This window comes from Geotrypetes seraphini, chromosome 3 (assembly GCF_902459505.1).
Source record: "Geotrypetes seraphini chromosome 3, aGeoSer1.1, whole genome shotgun sequence".
Classification (NCBI taxonomy): Eukaryota; Metazoa; Chordata; class Amphibia; order Gymnophiona; family Dermophiidae; genus Geotrypetes; species Geotrypetes seraphini.
The window spans coordinates 299,154,893-299,170,466 of record NC_047086.1 but is presented as its reverse complement, the minus strand read 5'-3'; the positions used below and the strand labels follow the sequence as shown (position 1 = coordinate 299,170,466).

General features: G+C 47.3%; 1 protein-coding gene across 2 annotated transcripts in view; it reads left to right on the top strand.

Annotated features, from left to right (window-relative positions):
• RGS7 (regulator of G protein signaling 7) overlaps positions 1-15,574 on the top strand; it is a 495,704-nt gene that overhangs the window by 176,642 nt on the left and 303,488 nt on the right. For both annotated transcript variants that reach the window (XM_033939445.1, XM_033939446.1), the window contains exon 3: positions 11,370-11,420. In XM_033939445.1, the coding sequence (XP_033795336.1) occupies positions 11,370-11,420 (51 nt within the window). The remainder of the gene's footprint in view (positions 1-11,369; positions 11,421-15,574) is intronic.

Here is a 15,574-nt window from a genome sequence, read left to right as displayed (position 1 = left end):
GGATACTCTCCTGGGCGTCCTATACAGAATCAGGGCCAGAGGGCTTAATTCTATACTGTATATTGCACCAACTAGAATGGCACATAGTGTAATTCTACAAGATGTATGTACCTTTTATAGAATCTTGCTTAGTGTCTGTGTGCATTATATAACTTAGACACACTCATTTAGGCCAGCTAAAACCAAGTCTAAATGCCTGTGCCTACATTGTGCACAGATCAGGCATATTCTATAACAATGCACATAACTTTTAGAAATGACCATGATCCATTCCCCTGGCCACACCCCTTTTTCAAATTTGTGCACTGCAACTGTTGCATACTTGTTTTTAGAATTACACTTTTAATTAGTGTCAATTAGCAATAATGAGGTGTTAATTGCCAATTAGCACTGATTAGGCCAATTAATGAATTAAGGTGGGTGTGCACATTGGCTTCATGCTCCGATGTGTGTGCTCAACCTTAGGCACTGTTGGGAAACATATTTGCTAAGCCAGTCTGCGTGGAATTGCCTTCATTGAATTCATGCTAAGTGTGGATGATCCCATTGTCTAACTTTGGGTGACCTATATAGAATTCAGTAATTATTATAAAATAGGTTTTCAGACTTGTTTGTTAGGTGCCATCAACTCATGCTCGAGTCCTAGCGACTTGATGAATTGCGTATCTAAAAAGATATTGGTTTTGTGCTAATCCAGAAAGGTCCTCTAGTGTCATCACTATGATTGTTTTCATGATTGCAGGTCACCTTTTTCGCCTGGTTCCTTCGATCTTCCCAAACATAATGTTCTTCTCCAGTGATTTCTCTCTTCTGATGGTGTGATCAAAATAAGACAATGGTAACTTCATCATTTGGGCTTCGAGTGACATAGCCAGTTTGATCTCTTTCAGAATCGATTTGTTAGTTCTTCTGGCAGTCCACAGCATGCCTAAAATCCTTCTCCAGCACCATAGTTCAAATGAATCAATTTTCTTTCTGTCTTGTTTCCGTGGAGGGGCATAATACAAAAAAAACATCTAAGTCCCCTTTTGGCCTAAGGCCATAAACGTTGAAAGTAGAAGCAGGGAAAATGTCCATTATCAAAAAAAAGTCCAAAAGGAGGGTTTTTTAAAAAAAATAATGGCCTGCATCTATGTTCAGCTGTTTAAACGCCCAGAACACCACTACATCTAAACTTACACCATATAATCAACCTAAAAAAAGCCTAAGTCCCAAACGTCCAAAACAAGGGCTTTTAGGCGAAGGAGGGGCCAGTACTTCACCTAAAAGCTGGATTCTGTAACCGGTGTCTGTCAAAAAGAACACCGGTTACAGAATCCCACCCACCCCAGCAACAATCGGGCCAGGAGGGAGCCCAAGCCCTCCTGGCCCGATGACCCCCCCGGCCTATCCGATCGGGCCAGGAGGGAGCCCAAGCCCTCCTGTTCCGGTGACTGCCCACCCCGCAGAAATGATCTGGGCAGGAGGGAGCCCAACTCCTTCTGCCCAGGCGACCCTCCCCCACACTTGATCCCGGCAGGAGGGAGCCCAACCCCTCCTGCCCAGGTGACCCCATACCCCCCACCCCCACTAAGATACGGGTAGGAAAGATCCCAGGCCCTCCTACCCTCAATGCACCCCCCTCCCACGATTGCCCTCCCCCGAACCCCTGATCAGCCCCCTACCCGCCGACCCACGAGACTCCCTCTGACGACCCCTCCCAAACCCTTCCCCGTACCTGTAAAATTCCTTGGCCTGTGGGCAGGGTTTGAGCTTCCTCCGCCATTCAAGGGATGGTGGGCTTGCCGGACGGACGAGTCCAACGAATTTTACAGGTATGGGGAGGGGGATTGGGAGTGGAGGAGGAGGAGAGGTCGAGGAGTCGGCGGGGCAGGGTTCTCATGGGTCGGTGGGTGGGGGGGGATAATCGGGGGTTCGGGGGCGATCGTGGGAGGGGGGTGCATTGAGGGCAGGATGGCCTGGGTTCCCTCCTGCCCAGATCATTTAGGCAGGATGGGCAGTCGCCGGGCCAGGAGCGCTTGGGCTCCCTTCTGCCCGGATCATTATCGGGGGGATGTGGTGGATCGCTGCAGGAGAGATGTCTCATCTCTCCTGCCACTTTAGCGATCCCAAGTGCTGCGTTTGGCGGCACTTGGTGGTATCGCTATTGTGGCAGGAGAGATGAGGCATCTCTCCTGCCGCAATTGTTGCGGTGGGGGGTGGGTAGGTTGCCGGGCTGCTGAACTGATCGCGCCAGCTGCCATCAGCTCAGCGGGCCCTTTTCGGCACGTATACCTGTTTTGACTTGGTCTAAGTCAAAACGTATAAGTGCTGACTAAGCAACCTGTCAAAACGTTTGGTTATACCTGTTGTACGACTAAGTGTAGATCGGCCCACCTCCCGCCCTTTCATCTCTTCTAAAAATGCCTCTTTTTGCTCTATACATTTACAGGCAGGAGAAAGGCCTAAGCTGGTTTTAAATACATCTAAAACCAGCTTTGGTTATGGGTACTTAGATGAGCAGGCTTTTTGATCGTCCAAGTACCTATTTAGGCCACTTGTTAGACTTTTTTAAAAAAATTATTATGAGCCCCATAGTGTTCAGCTTTCGCATCCATAACTGACCACTGAGAAAATGAGTGTGTGGAGAAGTCTTTTTTTTTTTCCATTTCTTTATTATTTTCAATACTTACAATAAGTGTAACAGTAAATACAACATTTTATACTCGAATATCACACTTAATATTCTTATAATATCCATTACAGAATCAATCCCCCCTCCCCCTAAACAATCACAATGCCCATACATAAAATATCTATAATAATCCATATCAATTATTCAAAATTCATTAACCTATCAACCCCCCACCTCCCCCCTCCCAGATGTGCATATTTAAAGGGGAAAATACTATTTAAACGTTATAATATTTTGTTAATGGCTCCCAAATCTCCTGTGGAGAAGTCTGATCTTCTATTGGAGTGTTACCTTCTTGCCTTTGAATACTTTGTTGAGAGAGTCTTCATTGAAGGGCAACTAAGTTCTATTCAGCAGAGTATTTCCTCTCTGCTAGTTGCTTCTTTGGTTATAAAGAACCCAGGAGATAGAACAGAAATTGTACAGGATTTCAGTCACCTTCAAGCTCAAAATCTTCATCATTTTCCATGTTCATGATCTTCATCTTGTTTATGTTCAGCTCTAATCCAACGTTATGACTTTCGGCTTTGACTTTTCTCAGTAGATACAGTATGTCTTCTTTGCTGCTAGTGATGAGCATTGTTTCATCTCCTTAGCACAGGGTGTTTATATTTCGGCCACTAACTTTGAAACTGACATTCTCTTCTTCCAAATTTGCTTTTCTGAAGATGATTTCACCGTACAGGTGACAAGATGCATCCTTGCCTGATGCCATGTTTTATTGAAAATAAATTAGTGTTGCCATATTCAGTTCTCACTGCAGCTTCTTGATTTCATATAGAAACATTGAAACATGACAGCAGATAAAGGCCAAATGGCCCATCTAGTCTGCCTATCCACAGTAATCATTCTCTCTTTCTCTCTCTGAGAGATCCCACGTGCCTATTCCAGGCCCTCTTGAATTCAGAAACAGTCTCTGTTTCCACCACCTCTTTGGGAGACTATTCCACATATCTACCACCTTTTCCATATAAAAGTATTTCCTCAGATTACTCCGGAGCCTATCACCTCTTAACTTCATCCTATGCCCTCTCATTGCAGAGTTTCCTTTCAAATGAAAGAGAATCAGCTCATGCACATTTATATTATGTAGGTATTTAAATGACTCTATCATATCTCCCCTCTTCTGCCTTTCTTCCAAAGTATAAACATTGAGGTCTTGAAGTCTGTCCCCATACGCCTTATCATGAAGAGAGAGGGCGGAGAAGGCAGCGAGTGGAGCGGAAAGAGGAACGGAGTAACAGAGCAGACCGGGAGAGAGGCAGACGGTACACGGAAGGGTGAAGAGGCGAGAGTTAGCTCCGCCTACCCCCCGACGTCACCAAACTAACTCCCCCCATAAAAGGGGAGGAACCAACGGCGGAATCCACAGCGCTGGGCCAGCTAAGGAGTTGCGGGGCGAGCTGAGCCTTGTGAGCACGTGGCTAAGTGCAGCTAACAGAGAGGGCTAGCAGAGGGCAGAGCGGAGGAGACAGCAAAGCCGGTGCAGTGAGGAGAACCGGAGAGAGAGCTAGCAGGGAGAGAGAGGAAAGAGCAGGCAGCGGAGGAGAGAGTGGAAGCAGAGCGGAGGAGGCAGTTAAAGCGGAGAGAGGGCGGAGAAGGCAGCGAGTGGAGCGGAAAGAGGAACGGAGTAACAGAGCAGACCGGGAGAGAGGCAGACGGTACACGGAAGGGGGAAGAGGCGAGAGTTAGCTCTGCCTACCCCCCGACGTCACCAAACTAACTCCCCCCATAAAAGGGGAGGAGCCAACGGCGCGCAGCCGTTCGGCACGCGGCGAAGGCGAGCGGCAAAGGCGCTTGCCTTAGCGAGACCGCCTTTGCGAAGGAGCCTTGCGAGGGAGCCAGAAACGCCAAGTAATTCACTTTTCTCTTTTCTCATTTCTCTTTTTCTCTCTCTCTTACCCACAGCAGGAGCACACCAGCACTTCACGAGAGCAATGGAGGACCCAGGATCCCAGAGGTACTTTCCGGTATACTGCACAGAGTGCAATATGTACGACTATCTCCCCTTGGGAAGGCGGGAGTACATATGCAGTTGGTGTCAGGAACTGGAAAGCCTGAGGATGGAGGTCGGCAGATTGAGGGTCAGGGTCCAGGAACTGGAGGGACTGGAGGGACTGCGCACCACAGAGGAGACGAGCTGGTCAACCAAGGACACAGACGGAGCAGGCCCCATTGTGGACCAGGTGAGGGACCTCGAGAGATTTATCGAGGAGGCCTATAGGAAGGTGGAGGAATGGGACCAGCAGCGGCACAGACGGATGTCGGCAGACGAGACCCAGGATCCACAAGGTGAAACCGGGGAAGGACCTAGCGGAGGGACCACGCAAGAGGAGGAGACCGCGACTCACCGGGACCCCGAGGGAGAGAACCGCACTACACCAAGGACACGGATCTGAGACAGAGGAGGTTGCTGAGGAAAGGGAAGTCTGCTATAGTGGTGGGAGACTCGATCTTGAGAGAGGTAGATAGTCATGTAGCTGGAGGAAGGGAGGACCGGCTAGTGACTTGTCTCCCAGGGGCCAAGACACGAGACGTCACTGATAGGATCGAGAGGATCCTGGACGGAGCAGAGACAGAGGAGACTGCGGTGATAATCCACGTCGGAACGAATGATGTGAGCCGGAGGAACTTCAGCATGCCCACACTGACTGACCAGTTCAGGGTCCTGGGATGAAAGCTGAAGCGGAGTACCCGGAGGGTAGCATTCTCAGAGATCCTGCCTGTACCAAGAGCAGATGCAAAGAGGCAGGCAGACCTCCAGGCTGTGAATACATGGTTGAGGAGATGGTGCCAGGAGGAGGGCTTCCACTTTGTGAGGAACTGGGCGTCCTTCTGGGGAAAGAGTAAACTCTACCGGCGGGACTGCCTGCACCTGAGCACAGCGGGAACTAGACTACTGGCAGCCAATGTGAGGAATGAGATCGAGAGGGCTTTAAACTGAGGAGAGGGGGAAAGCCGACAGCTGACCTGATGTTGACGCTTCGGACAACAGTATCCAGAACAGATGCTGAACGGGCTGACTGCAATGAGGAAGTAGAGAGACTGGTGGATCTTATGATCAGACAGCGAGGGAAACATCAGGTAAAGGGAGCTTGCTGGGAGGAGATTAAGGGGCATGGAGACGCAGGGGGACTGGGTGGCACAAGGGCGAAAGCTGAGGGCAATATAGGGATGCCACAAGGCGAGGGGGATCCAACAGAGGCTCAAGGGATGATAGCCCAGGAGGGGGCCGGTAGGGCTAGAAAACCCAGAGGAAAAGCGGGGAAGTGGGGTGGCGGGAATGTGGGGAAGCCGAAAGCTACGAGGGTTAAGGCTGATGGCAAGGCAGAAGCACAGGGAACAGGAGAACTGCCCGAAATTCAAGGGGAGGCGGCCCAGGTAAATGCAGAGATGGAGGAAAAACAACGGGACCTGCGGTGCTTATACGCAAATGCAAGAAGCCTCATGGCAAAGATGGGTGAACTAGAGGTCGTGGCCAAGGGGGAGGACCTGGATATAATTGGAATTACAGAAACATGGTGGACAGAGGAGAATCAATGGGATGTGGCGCTGCCGGGGTACAAGCTCTACAGGAGGGACAGGACCCACAAGAAGGGGGGAGGCATAGCAATATATATAAAGGACTCTATCTACTCGGTCGGGATGGATATGGCAATGAGGGCAGAGGGGCTGGAATCGCTATGGGTCAAATTGCCGGGAAACAAGGGTGCAGGCATAAAACTGGGGCTGTTCTATCGCCCACCTGGTATGCCAGAAGGAGTCGGACATGACTTGGAAGCTGAACTGAGACAGGAATGCGGGACTGGAAGTGTAACAGTGATGGGGGACTTCAACTACCCGGGGATAGACTGGAGTACGGGTCACTCCAACTGCACTAGGGAAACAGGATTTGTAGAAGCTGTGAGGGACTGCTTCATGGAGCAACTAGTCAGGGAACCGACATGAGGGGGCGCTACTCTTGATCTCATCCTAAATGGATTAGGGGGGCCTGCAAGAGGGGTAGAAGTGGGAGAACCACTAGCCAACAGTGACCACAACGCGATCAGATTCACATTAGTAAGGAGGACCGCAACAACTGTGCTCAACTTCAGGAAAGGGAACTATGTTGCTATGAGGGAAATGGTGGGGAGGAAGCTCAGAAACATCTTTAGGATGGAGACTGCAGGAAGCGCCTGGACCCTATTCAGGGACACACTGCAGGAAGCACAAAGATTGTACGTCCCCAGTTTCAGGAAAGGCTGCAAGAACAAGCGGTCAAAGGACCCGGTTTGGATGTCAACAGAATTTAAGAGGGCAATAAATAACAAAAAAGTATTCTTCCGGAGATGGAAAAAGGACCCAACGGAGGAAAATCACCAGGCGCACAGGAAATGCCAAAAGAAATGCCACCGAGAGGTTAGAAAAGCAAAAGGGAAATACGAAGAGGGGCTGGCCAGGGAGGCGAAAAACTTCAAGGCATTCTTCAGTTACGTAAAGGGGAAGCGACCAGCGAGAGAGGAGGTGGGGCCGTTGGACGATGGGGATAGGAAGGGAGTGATTAAGGAGGATAAAGAGGTAGCTGAGAGGTTGAACACGTTCTTCTCGTCGGTTTTCACGAGAGAAGACACATCTAATATACCGGACTCAGAGGAGCTCATGAGTGGGGAACAGGCTGAAAAATTGGAGCACATAGAGGTAAGTAAGGAGGATGTCCTCAAACAGATAGACAGGTTAAAATGCGGCAAATCACCGGGCCCGGACGGGATCCATCCAAGGGTTCTGAAGGAACTAAGACAAGAAATAGCGGGCACAATCCAGCATGTTTGCAACCTATCCTTGAAAACTGGAGAGGTACCAGAGGACTGGAAATTGGCGAATGTCACACCTATCTTCAAGAAGTGATCGAGGGGTGACCCCGGGAACTATAGGCCGGTGAGCCTGACTTCAATTATAGGGAAGATGGTGGAAGCTATGATCAAGGATGGCATTTGCGAGCACATCGAGAGAAATGGCCTACTGAGAACAAGCCAGCACGGATTCTGTAAGGGAAGGTCATGCTTAACGAACCTTCTGTACTTCTTTGAGGGAATAAGCAGTCGGGTGGACAATGGGGAACCCATAGACATCATTTACCTCGATTTTCAAAAGGCTTTCGACAAGGTGCCACATGAAAGGTTGCTTAGGAAGCTGTGGAACCACGGGGTGGGAGGGGATGTGCACAGATGGATCAAGCACTGGTTGTCGGGTAGACTGCAGAGGGTCGGAGTAAAGGGCCAATATTCTGACTGGCGGGGAGTCACGAGCGGTGTGCCACAGGGATCGGTGCTGGGGCCGTTACTCTTCAACATATTCATCAATGACCTGGAAAAGGAGGCAAAGTGCGAGGTTATAAAATTTGCAGACGATACCAAACTGTGCGGCAGAGTTAGGTCCAGGGAGGAGTGTGAGGACCTGCAAAGGGACCTGGACAAGCTGGAAGACTGGGCAAACAAATGGCAAATGCGCTTTAACGTGGAAAAATGCAAGGTCATGCATATAGGGGAAAAGAACCCGTTGTTCAACTACAAATTGGGGGGGGGGGCATTGTTGGGAGACAGCAGTCTTGAGAGAGACTTGGGTGTGCTGGTGGATGCATCATTGAAGCCATCTGCACAGTGCGCAGCAGCCTCGAAAAAAGCCAACAGGATGCTGGGCATCATAAAGAGGGGCATAACGACCAGGATGCGGGAAGTCATCATGCCATTGTATCGAGCGATGGTGCGTCCACATCTGGAATACTGCGTTCAATATTGGTCGCCGTACCTCAAGAAGGACATGGCAGTACTTGAGAGAGTCCAAAGGAGAGCAACGAAACTGGTAAGAGGGCTGGAACACTGCCCATACACCGAGAGGTTGGATAGGCTGGGGATCTTCTCTCTGGAAAAAAGGAGGCTCAGGGGAGATATGATAGAGACCTTCAAGATCATGAGGGGCATAGAGAGGGTGGATAGGGACAGATTCTTCAGACTGAAGGGGACAACAGGTACGAGGGGGCATTCGGAGAAACTGAAGGGAGATAGGTTCAAAACAAATGCAAGGAAGTTTTTTTTCACCCAAAGGGTCGTGGACACTTGGAATGTGCTACCGGAGGAAGTGATCAGGCAGAGTACGGTACAAGGATTCAAACAGGGATTGGACGGATTCCTGAGGGATAAAGGGATCGTGGGATACTGAGAGAGGTGCTGGGATGTAACACAGGTATAGAAAGCTAACCAGGTAATAAAAAATAGTATAGAAACCCAACCAGGTCTTGCATATGCAAGACCGGAGGGTTAGGACTTCGATGGGAAGATAGGACTTTAATGGGAAACCAAAGTGGCAAGGGGCCCCTTCTGGTGATTAAGACAGGTCGTGACCTGTTTGGGCCACCGCGGGAGTGGACTGCTGGGCAGGATGGACCTATGGTCTGACCCGGCGGAGGCACTGCTTATGTTCTTATGTTCTTAAGACCACACATCATTTTAGTAGCCTTCCAGTGGACCGACTCCATCCTTTTTATGTCTTTTTGAAGGTGCGGCCTCCAAAATTGTACACAATATTCTAAATGAGGTCTCACCAGAGTGTGATACAGAGGCATCAATACCTCCTTTTTCCTACTAGCCATACCTCTCCATATGCAACCTAGCATCCTTCTAGCTTTCACCGTCACCTTTTCAACATGTTTGGCTCTTTATCAGCTGAGATATGATTGAAGTCTACAAAATCCTGAGTGGAGTAGAACGGATACAAGTGAATCGATTTTTCACTCTGTCAAAAATTACAAAGACTAGGGGGACACTCGATGAAGTTACACGGAAATACTTTTAAAACCAATTGGAATATTTTTTTTTTTCATTCAGAGAATAGTTAAGCTGTGGACCACATTGCCAGAGGGTGTGGTAAGAGTGGATAGTGTAGCTGGTTTTAAGAAATGTTTGGACAAGTTCCTGGAGGAAAAGTCCATAGTCTGTTATTGAGAAAGACACAGGGGAAGCCACTGCTCGCCCTGTATCGGTAGCATGGAATATTGCTACACCTTGGTTTTTGGCCAGATACTAGTGATCTGGATTGGTCACCATGAGAACGGCTACTGGGCTTGATGGACCATTGGTCTGACCCAGTAAGACTATTCTTATGTTCTTATCTTTGTACCATTATACTACTTTGCAATATTCTTTCAATAAAACATTTAGGGCTCCTTTTACGAAGGTGTGCTAGCGTTTTTAGCGCGCACTACAATGCCGCATGCACTAACCCCGTGCTACACGGAAAATACTAACGCCAGCTCTATGGAGGCGTTAGCATCTAGCACGCGTTGTAAAAAGAGCCCTTAGTAAATCTTTCTGACCAATTCAATCCAGGAGCAGATCTTACTGGGCTTGTTCTGGAACTTGCCCCACGGAATAAGATATGATTGTTGGGTACTCGCTACCAAGGTCCAGTTGCCGCTTGCAAATTCACTTTTATAAAATACAGTGGTTACTATATGTTGTCTAAAATTCATGGATAGAGCACACAGTGGCATAACTAAAGAGGTTGGCACCCACAGTGGTGGAACCTGGCATCAACACGCTGTGCACACCCTACTCTAACCATGCCATGATATATGCTCCCCATACCTCTTGAAATGTTCGCCAGTGCAAGAAGCCTCTTCCACCAGGAAGTGATATCAGAAGGAAGCCGAGGCCAGTGCGAGCAGAAGGTGGAAGAGACTGCTTCTACTGGCATACATTTCAAGAGGTACAGGGGAAGGCAGAGGTACTGGAGACAGTGTCCCCATAAAGACAGGTCCTGTATTGGTTCCCCTCCCTTTACTATACCACTAAGAGCACATATCTTTATAGCGTCTGTCACTATATAGATAAATGCTTTTGAACAGAGAGCCAGTAGTTTACTATGCATGTGTTCAAGTTCAAGGAAAAGAAGACAGGGTTAGATTGTGGGATTGAAACTACAAACGGGGGAAGGGGGAAATTCTATAAACGGTACTCAAAATTCAGTATTGAAAAAAAAAAATTGACGTTGAATGGTATTCTATAACAGGTGTTCTAGGATCAATGTCCCTTAGAGCATAGGGCCAGGATTAACACTCAGCATGAAGAGTTATACCAAGAAATACATGAAATAGGCACGTGAGGTCTCTTAGAGAGAGGAAGAGATAAATGGTTACTACAGATGGGCAGACTGGATGGGCCATTTGGCTTTTATCTGCCATCATGTTTCTATGTTTCACTGAAAGTTAGGTACAGATCCCATGAATTCTATAACACTGCACATATCTTAAGGGAATGCCCCTGGCTTGCCCATGCTGTATTCAAGGCCACGTGCCCTTTATAGATCCACATGGAAATACATTCGCTATTGTATGGATACGTGGTAAGTGTGTTTTTACATGTATCTGCCATTTCTGCCCCATTTTTGCATTTTGCAGCCATTAGAACACAGAAGTAGCACCTAACATTTTATATGCCATATATAGAATTTCACTGAGAGACTTCAGTTTGAAATCTCCAAATATAGTTTCATATTTGTACTTTAAACCTGCTTTCAAGTACCCACATTCCACTACTGGCTTGAAAATTAACTTGAATACATGCAAACAGTATAAAAATGGATTCTATAGTTAATCATGGTAGTGTATATAGTAAATGAAACAAAGTATAATGAACTAAGAATATGCTTTTCTTTTCTCTAGGTTCAGATATTGTTCAATGGCTAACGAAGAATTTAACTATAGAAGACCCAGGTAAATGGAAAAAAACATTTAGCATTAAATTGTAACATAAAGTAGAATTAGTAAAAATCAAAGATCTCCCTTGTGCCACCCCAATCTGGCCACCCTGACTTGAAGGGTCCCTCCTAGTAGTCAACTCCTCACCTGAAAGTGTCCCAGTCCCTAACCAAAGACCAGTCTAAGGCAGTAACACCTCTCCCAGATGCCCCCCAGGTCTATCTTGGTCTAAATTCCTGGTGGTCTAGTGGTGCAACAAGAGTAAACCTCAGTTGCTCCTGCCCTTGCCAGTGACTTCCTCCAAAATAGCACAGGCAAAACCTTATCGTAGTCTTGGGTCATTGGTGCCATTTTGGAAAATGATAGGAGCCACTAAGGATTTTTCCAGCCTAAACCACTAGACACCAGAGATTTAGGGATCCTGTACAAAGGTACGCTAAGCGCACGCTAAAATGCCCCGTGCGCTAGCCGCTACTGCCAACTTTTAAGCAGGTGGTAATTTTTTGGCTAGCGCGCGCTAATCATGTGCATGTGGTAAAAACGCTAGCGCACCTTCGTAAAAGGAGCCCTTAGAGTAGACTATGGTAGGCTTTGGGGGGGGGGGTGGCTTTGGGATGGGGGACTTGGAGAAGGAGTTACATACTTGGGAAGCTTCGGTTGGTAGAGGGGCACATAGGTGAAGGAGTGGCCACTATGGGAGAACTGTTCAGGTTGGGGGTCTAGTTATGGTGCAGGGATCTCAAAGTCCCTCCTTGAGGGCCACAATCCAGTCTGGTTTTCAGGATTTCCCCAATGAATATGCATTGAAAGCAGTGCATGCACATAGATCTCATGCATATTCATTGGGGGAAATCCTGAAAACCCAACTGGATTGCGGCCCTCAAAGAGGGACTTTGAGATCCCTGTTATGGTGGTACAAGAGGGAGTCCTTGATTTGGGAGGAGCCATGATGTGCTTTCATCCTGAGAAGAAGGTGCTCTGGCCACCACTAATAAGGAAGGACAACAGTTCCTTAAACATATTGGGATGATCCTGGGTGGTATAATAAAATTTCTGGCAAAGTGGCTTACAAGCAACCTAATAATAATAATACAAGCAACCTTATTTTTCTACTGCAGGAGTCAGCAACTTGTGGTTTTCAGATACTGAAAGTTGGTGACTCCTATGGAATTTGTAATTTACGGTGCAGTCTTTTACCATACTTTAATAACTTTTCCCTTTAATATGTTAACCAGGATATTATCTGAATGATAATATAAAACCTCTTAAGCTCAAAGGAGAAAAATATAACCGTATCTTAACATTTGATTTATAAATTTTTATAGTTAAATGATCAAATATATACAAACATTATTCTTTAGCGATAATGCTTGTTTCCCACTTCAATCTGATTTTACTTGTGTTGATATGGTTTAAAAGTACAAGCAGGGAATGTATTCAGAAACTAGGAATCATGAAAGCTTTTCAATTGAATTTAGTAAAAGTAGTATATGCATAGGAAGGTTTTGGTGAGAATGAAGGGGATGGAGGCAGGGGTGTAGATGAATCGGTGGATTTGGCACCTAGTTGTGATATATGTATTGGGGGGGGTTTGCTTGTGAATGAATGCAGGAGTAAGTGTGTGATGGAGGCAGAACTGGGTGGGGTTGGGGTGCAATGGGGCGGGGCTGGAAGGAGAACTGGGTGGGGCCACGTGTCCAGGGTTTTGCGGTCTGAAATATGGTAACCCTATCATGGGTAAAAACATGTGTGCATGCATGTGCAGGCTTTAAGTTTCAAGTTTATTTAAGATTGATATACCACCTATTATAGAGTCTAGCCCCCTCTTCTATTAAACTGCGTTAACAGTTTTTAGCGCAGAGAGCCACGCTGCTCCCGATGCTCATAGGAACTCTATGAGTGTCGGGAGCAGTGCAGTGCAGCTCCCAGCGCTAGAAAAATGCTAGCACAGTTTAATAGAAGAGGCCCTAAGTGGTTTACATAAAAATTAACAGATATATATATAAAAAGAAATAAAAATAGACACTAATACAAAAGAAAGACAATACTAGATACAAAAGGTAAGAAGGTTGAAAAGTTACAATTTATTATTTTTTTTTTTTTAAAAAAGGGAAAAAGGAAAGAACAATGAAGGGAAAGGGTTAATAAGTATTTTTTTTTAAAAAAAGAAGTTATCACTTCTTAGACCTCAAAAGCATCTTTAAATAAAAAATGTCTTAAGGTTTGATTTAAATTTAGAAACATGGAGGGGCATTATCAAAACCAACGTCTAACGCCCCGATTCACTACAGTCAGCGATTGTCACTAAACCTGGCCAATCAGGGACTTCCTTAGGCTCCTTCCTAAGGAAATCCCTGATTGGCTCAGATGCCTCAGGGACAATCCCGAGGGATCTGAACCCTTCCCGTGCATCACATGATGCACTGGGAAGGGGCCTAAGGCCCAGTGTTGTCAGAGAAAAAGAGGAGCAGAGTTGTTTTGAGTACTTTCTGCTCCCAGCTTTAAGGTAGAAGTTACAGGGCACGGGGGTGGGGTGTGGAGGGGGGCCTCTGGTGGCAGGAGGGAGTGGGCATCCCTCCTGCCATTTTTTTTGGGGGGAAGGGTAGGTTCTTCAAGGCAGGAGGGAGTGGGAATCCCTCCTGCCATTTGCGGGTAACCGCGTTTGTCGGGGAGGGGGGGCATGTTTGTCGGGAGTCATTGGGGGAGGGCTGCGGTGGGGGATTTAAAAAAAATTTTATGGGATAGATATTTTGTGCATTTAATACATGCAAAATATCTGTACCATTAAAAACAAAACAAAAAACCCTGCAGAATCCCTGACAGCAGCGACATGAGGCTACTTATCCTGTCACTACTGTTAAGACTTTGCGCATGTCTCACTGAGCGATTGAGCCAGTGGGTATGCGTGCAAATCATTTGTATGCAAACTTAATACTGAATCAATCGCTGTTGGAAAATCAGCCAGAGAACTGGCCAACAGCGACTGAGTCGCTATTGTTAGTGAATATAGTCCTAAGTTCCCTTTTGGCCTAAGGCCCTAGGCACTCAAAGTAGGGAGCAGCGAAATGTCCATTCCTGAAAAAAACATCCAAAATGTGGGTTTTTTACTTTCAAGAATAGCTTACCTGTACGTTCAGCAGTTTAATCACCCAAACCACCACTATTTGTATGTTTAGAACACATTCCCGGCCAAAAAATCGTCTAAGTCCCAAAAGCCCAAAACAAGACCTTTTAGGCGAAGGAGGGGTCAGTCCTTTGCCTAAAAGCACGATTCTCTAACTGGTGTCTGTCATAACGCCGGTTACAGAATCGTGGAACCATCTGTGTCCCGCCTCCCCTCCCCAATGATCGCAGCAGGAGAGCTGCCCAATCTCTCCTGACAAAACCCGCACGATCTTCGCCAGCAGGAGAGATGCCCAGTCTCTCCTGCCAGAACCCCTCCCCTCCCGAACCCACATGATCTTCACTAGCAAGAGAAATGCCTACTGCCAGTGAAGATCGCTATTGCACGGGTTTGGGGGGTGTCTGGCAGGAGGGACTTGGCATACCTCCTGCTAGTGAAGATCATGCGGGTTCAGGGGGGTGATCGGCAGGAGATTGGGCATCTCTGCTGCCGTAATGTGTTGGGGGAGTCATGGCGGGTGGCAACAGGAGAGATTGAGCATCTCTCCTGCCACAATTGTTACGGGTGTGGGGGGATGAGTTGCCTGGGCCGCTGAGCTGATCTCAGCAGGCACCCAATCCGGAACTGATACCCGTTTTGACTTCGTCTAAGTTCCGTCTGGCAACCTGTCAAACTTTTTGATTATGGCTGCCGGACGACTAAGGGCTCCTTTTAATAAGGTGTGCTAGCATTTTTAGTGTATGCTAACCACGTGCTAAATGAAAAATACTAACGCAAGCTCTATGGAGGCGTTAGCATTTAGCGCATACGGTATTGTAGCACGCGCTAAAACCGCTAGCGCACCTTAGTAAAAGGAGCCCTAAGTCTAGGTCGGCCAACATCCCACCCAACACCTCCACTCCACGCCTCCAAGAACACCCCTTTTCACTTTGAGTGCACAAAGGCAGTGAAAGGGCCTAAGCTGGTTTTAGATACATCAAACCAATTTTGATTATCGGTACTTGGACGACCTGTCTTTTTGATCATCCAAGTACAGACTTAGGCC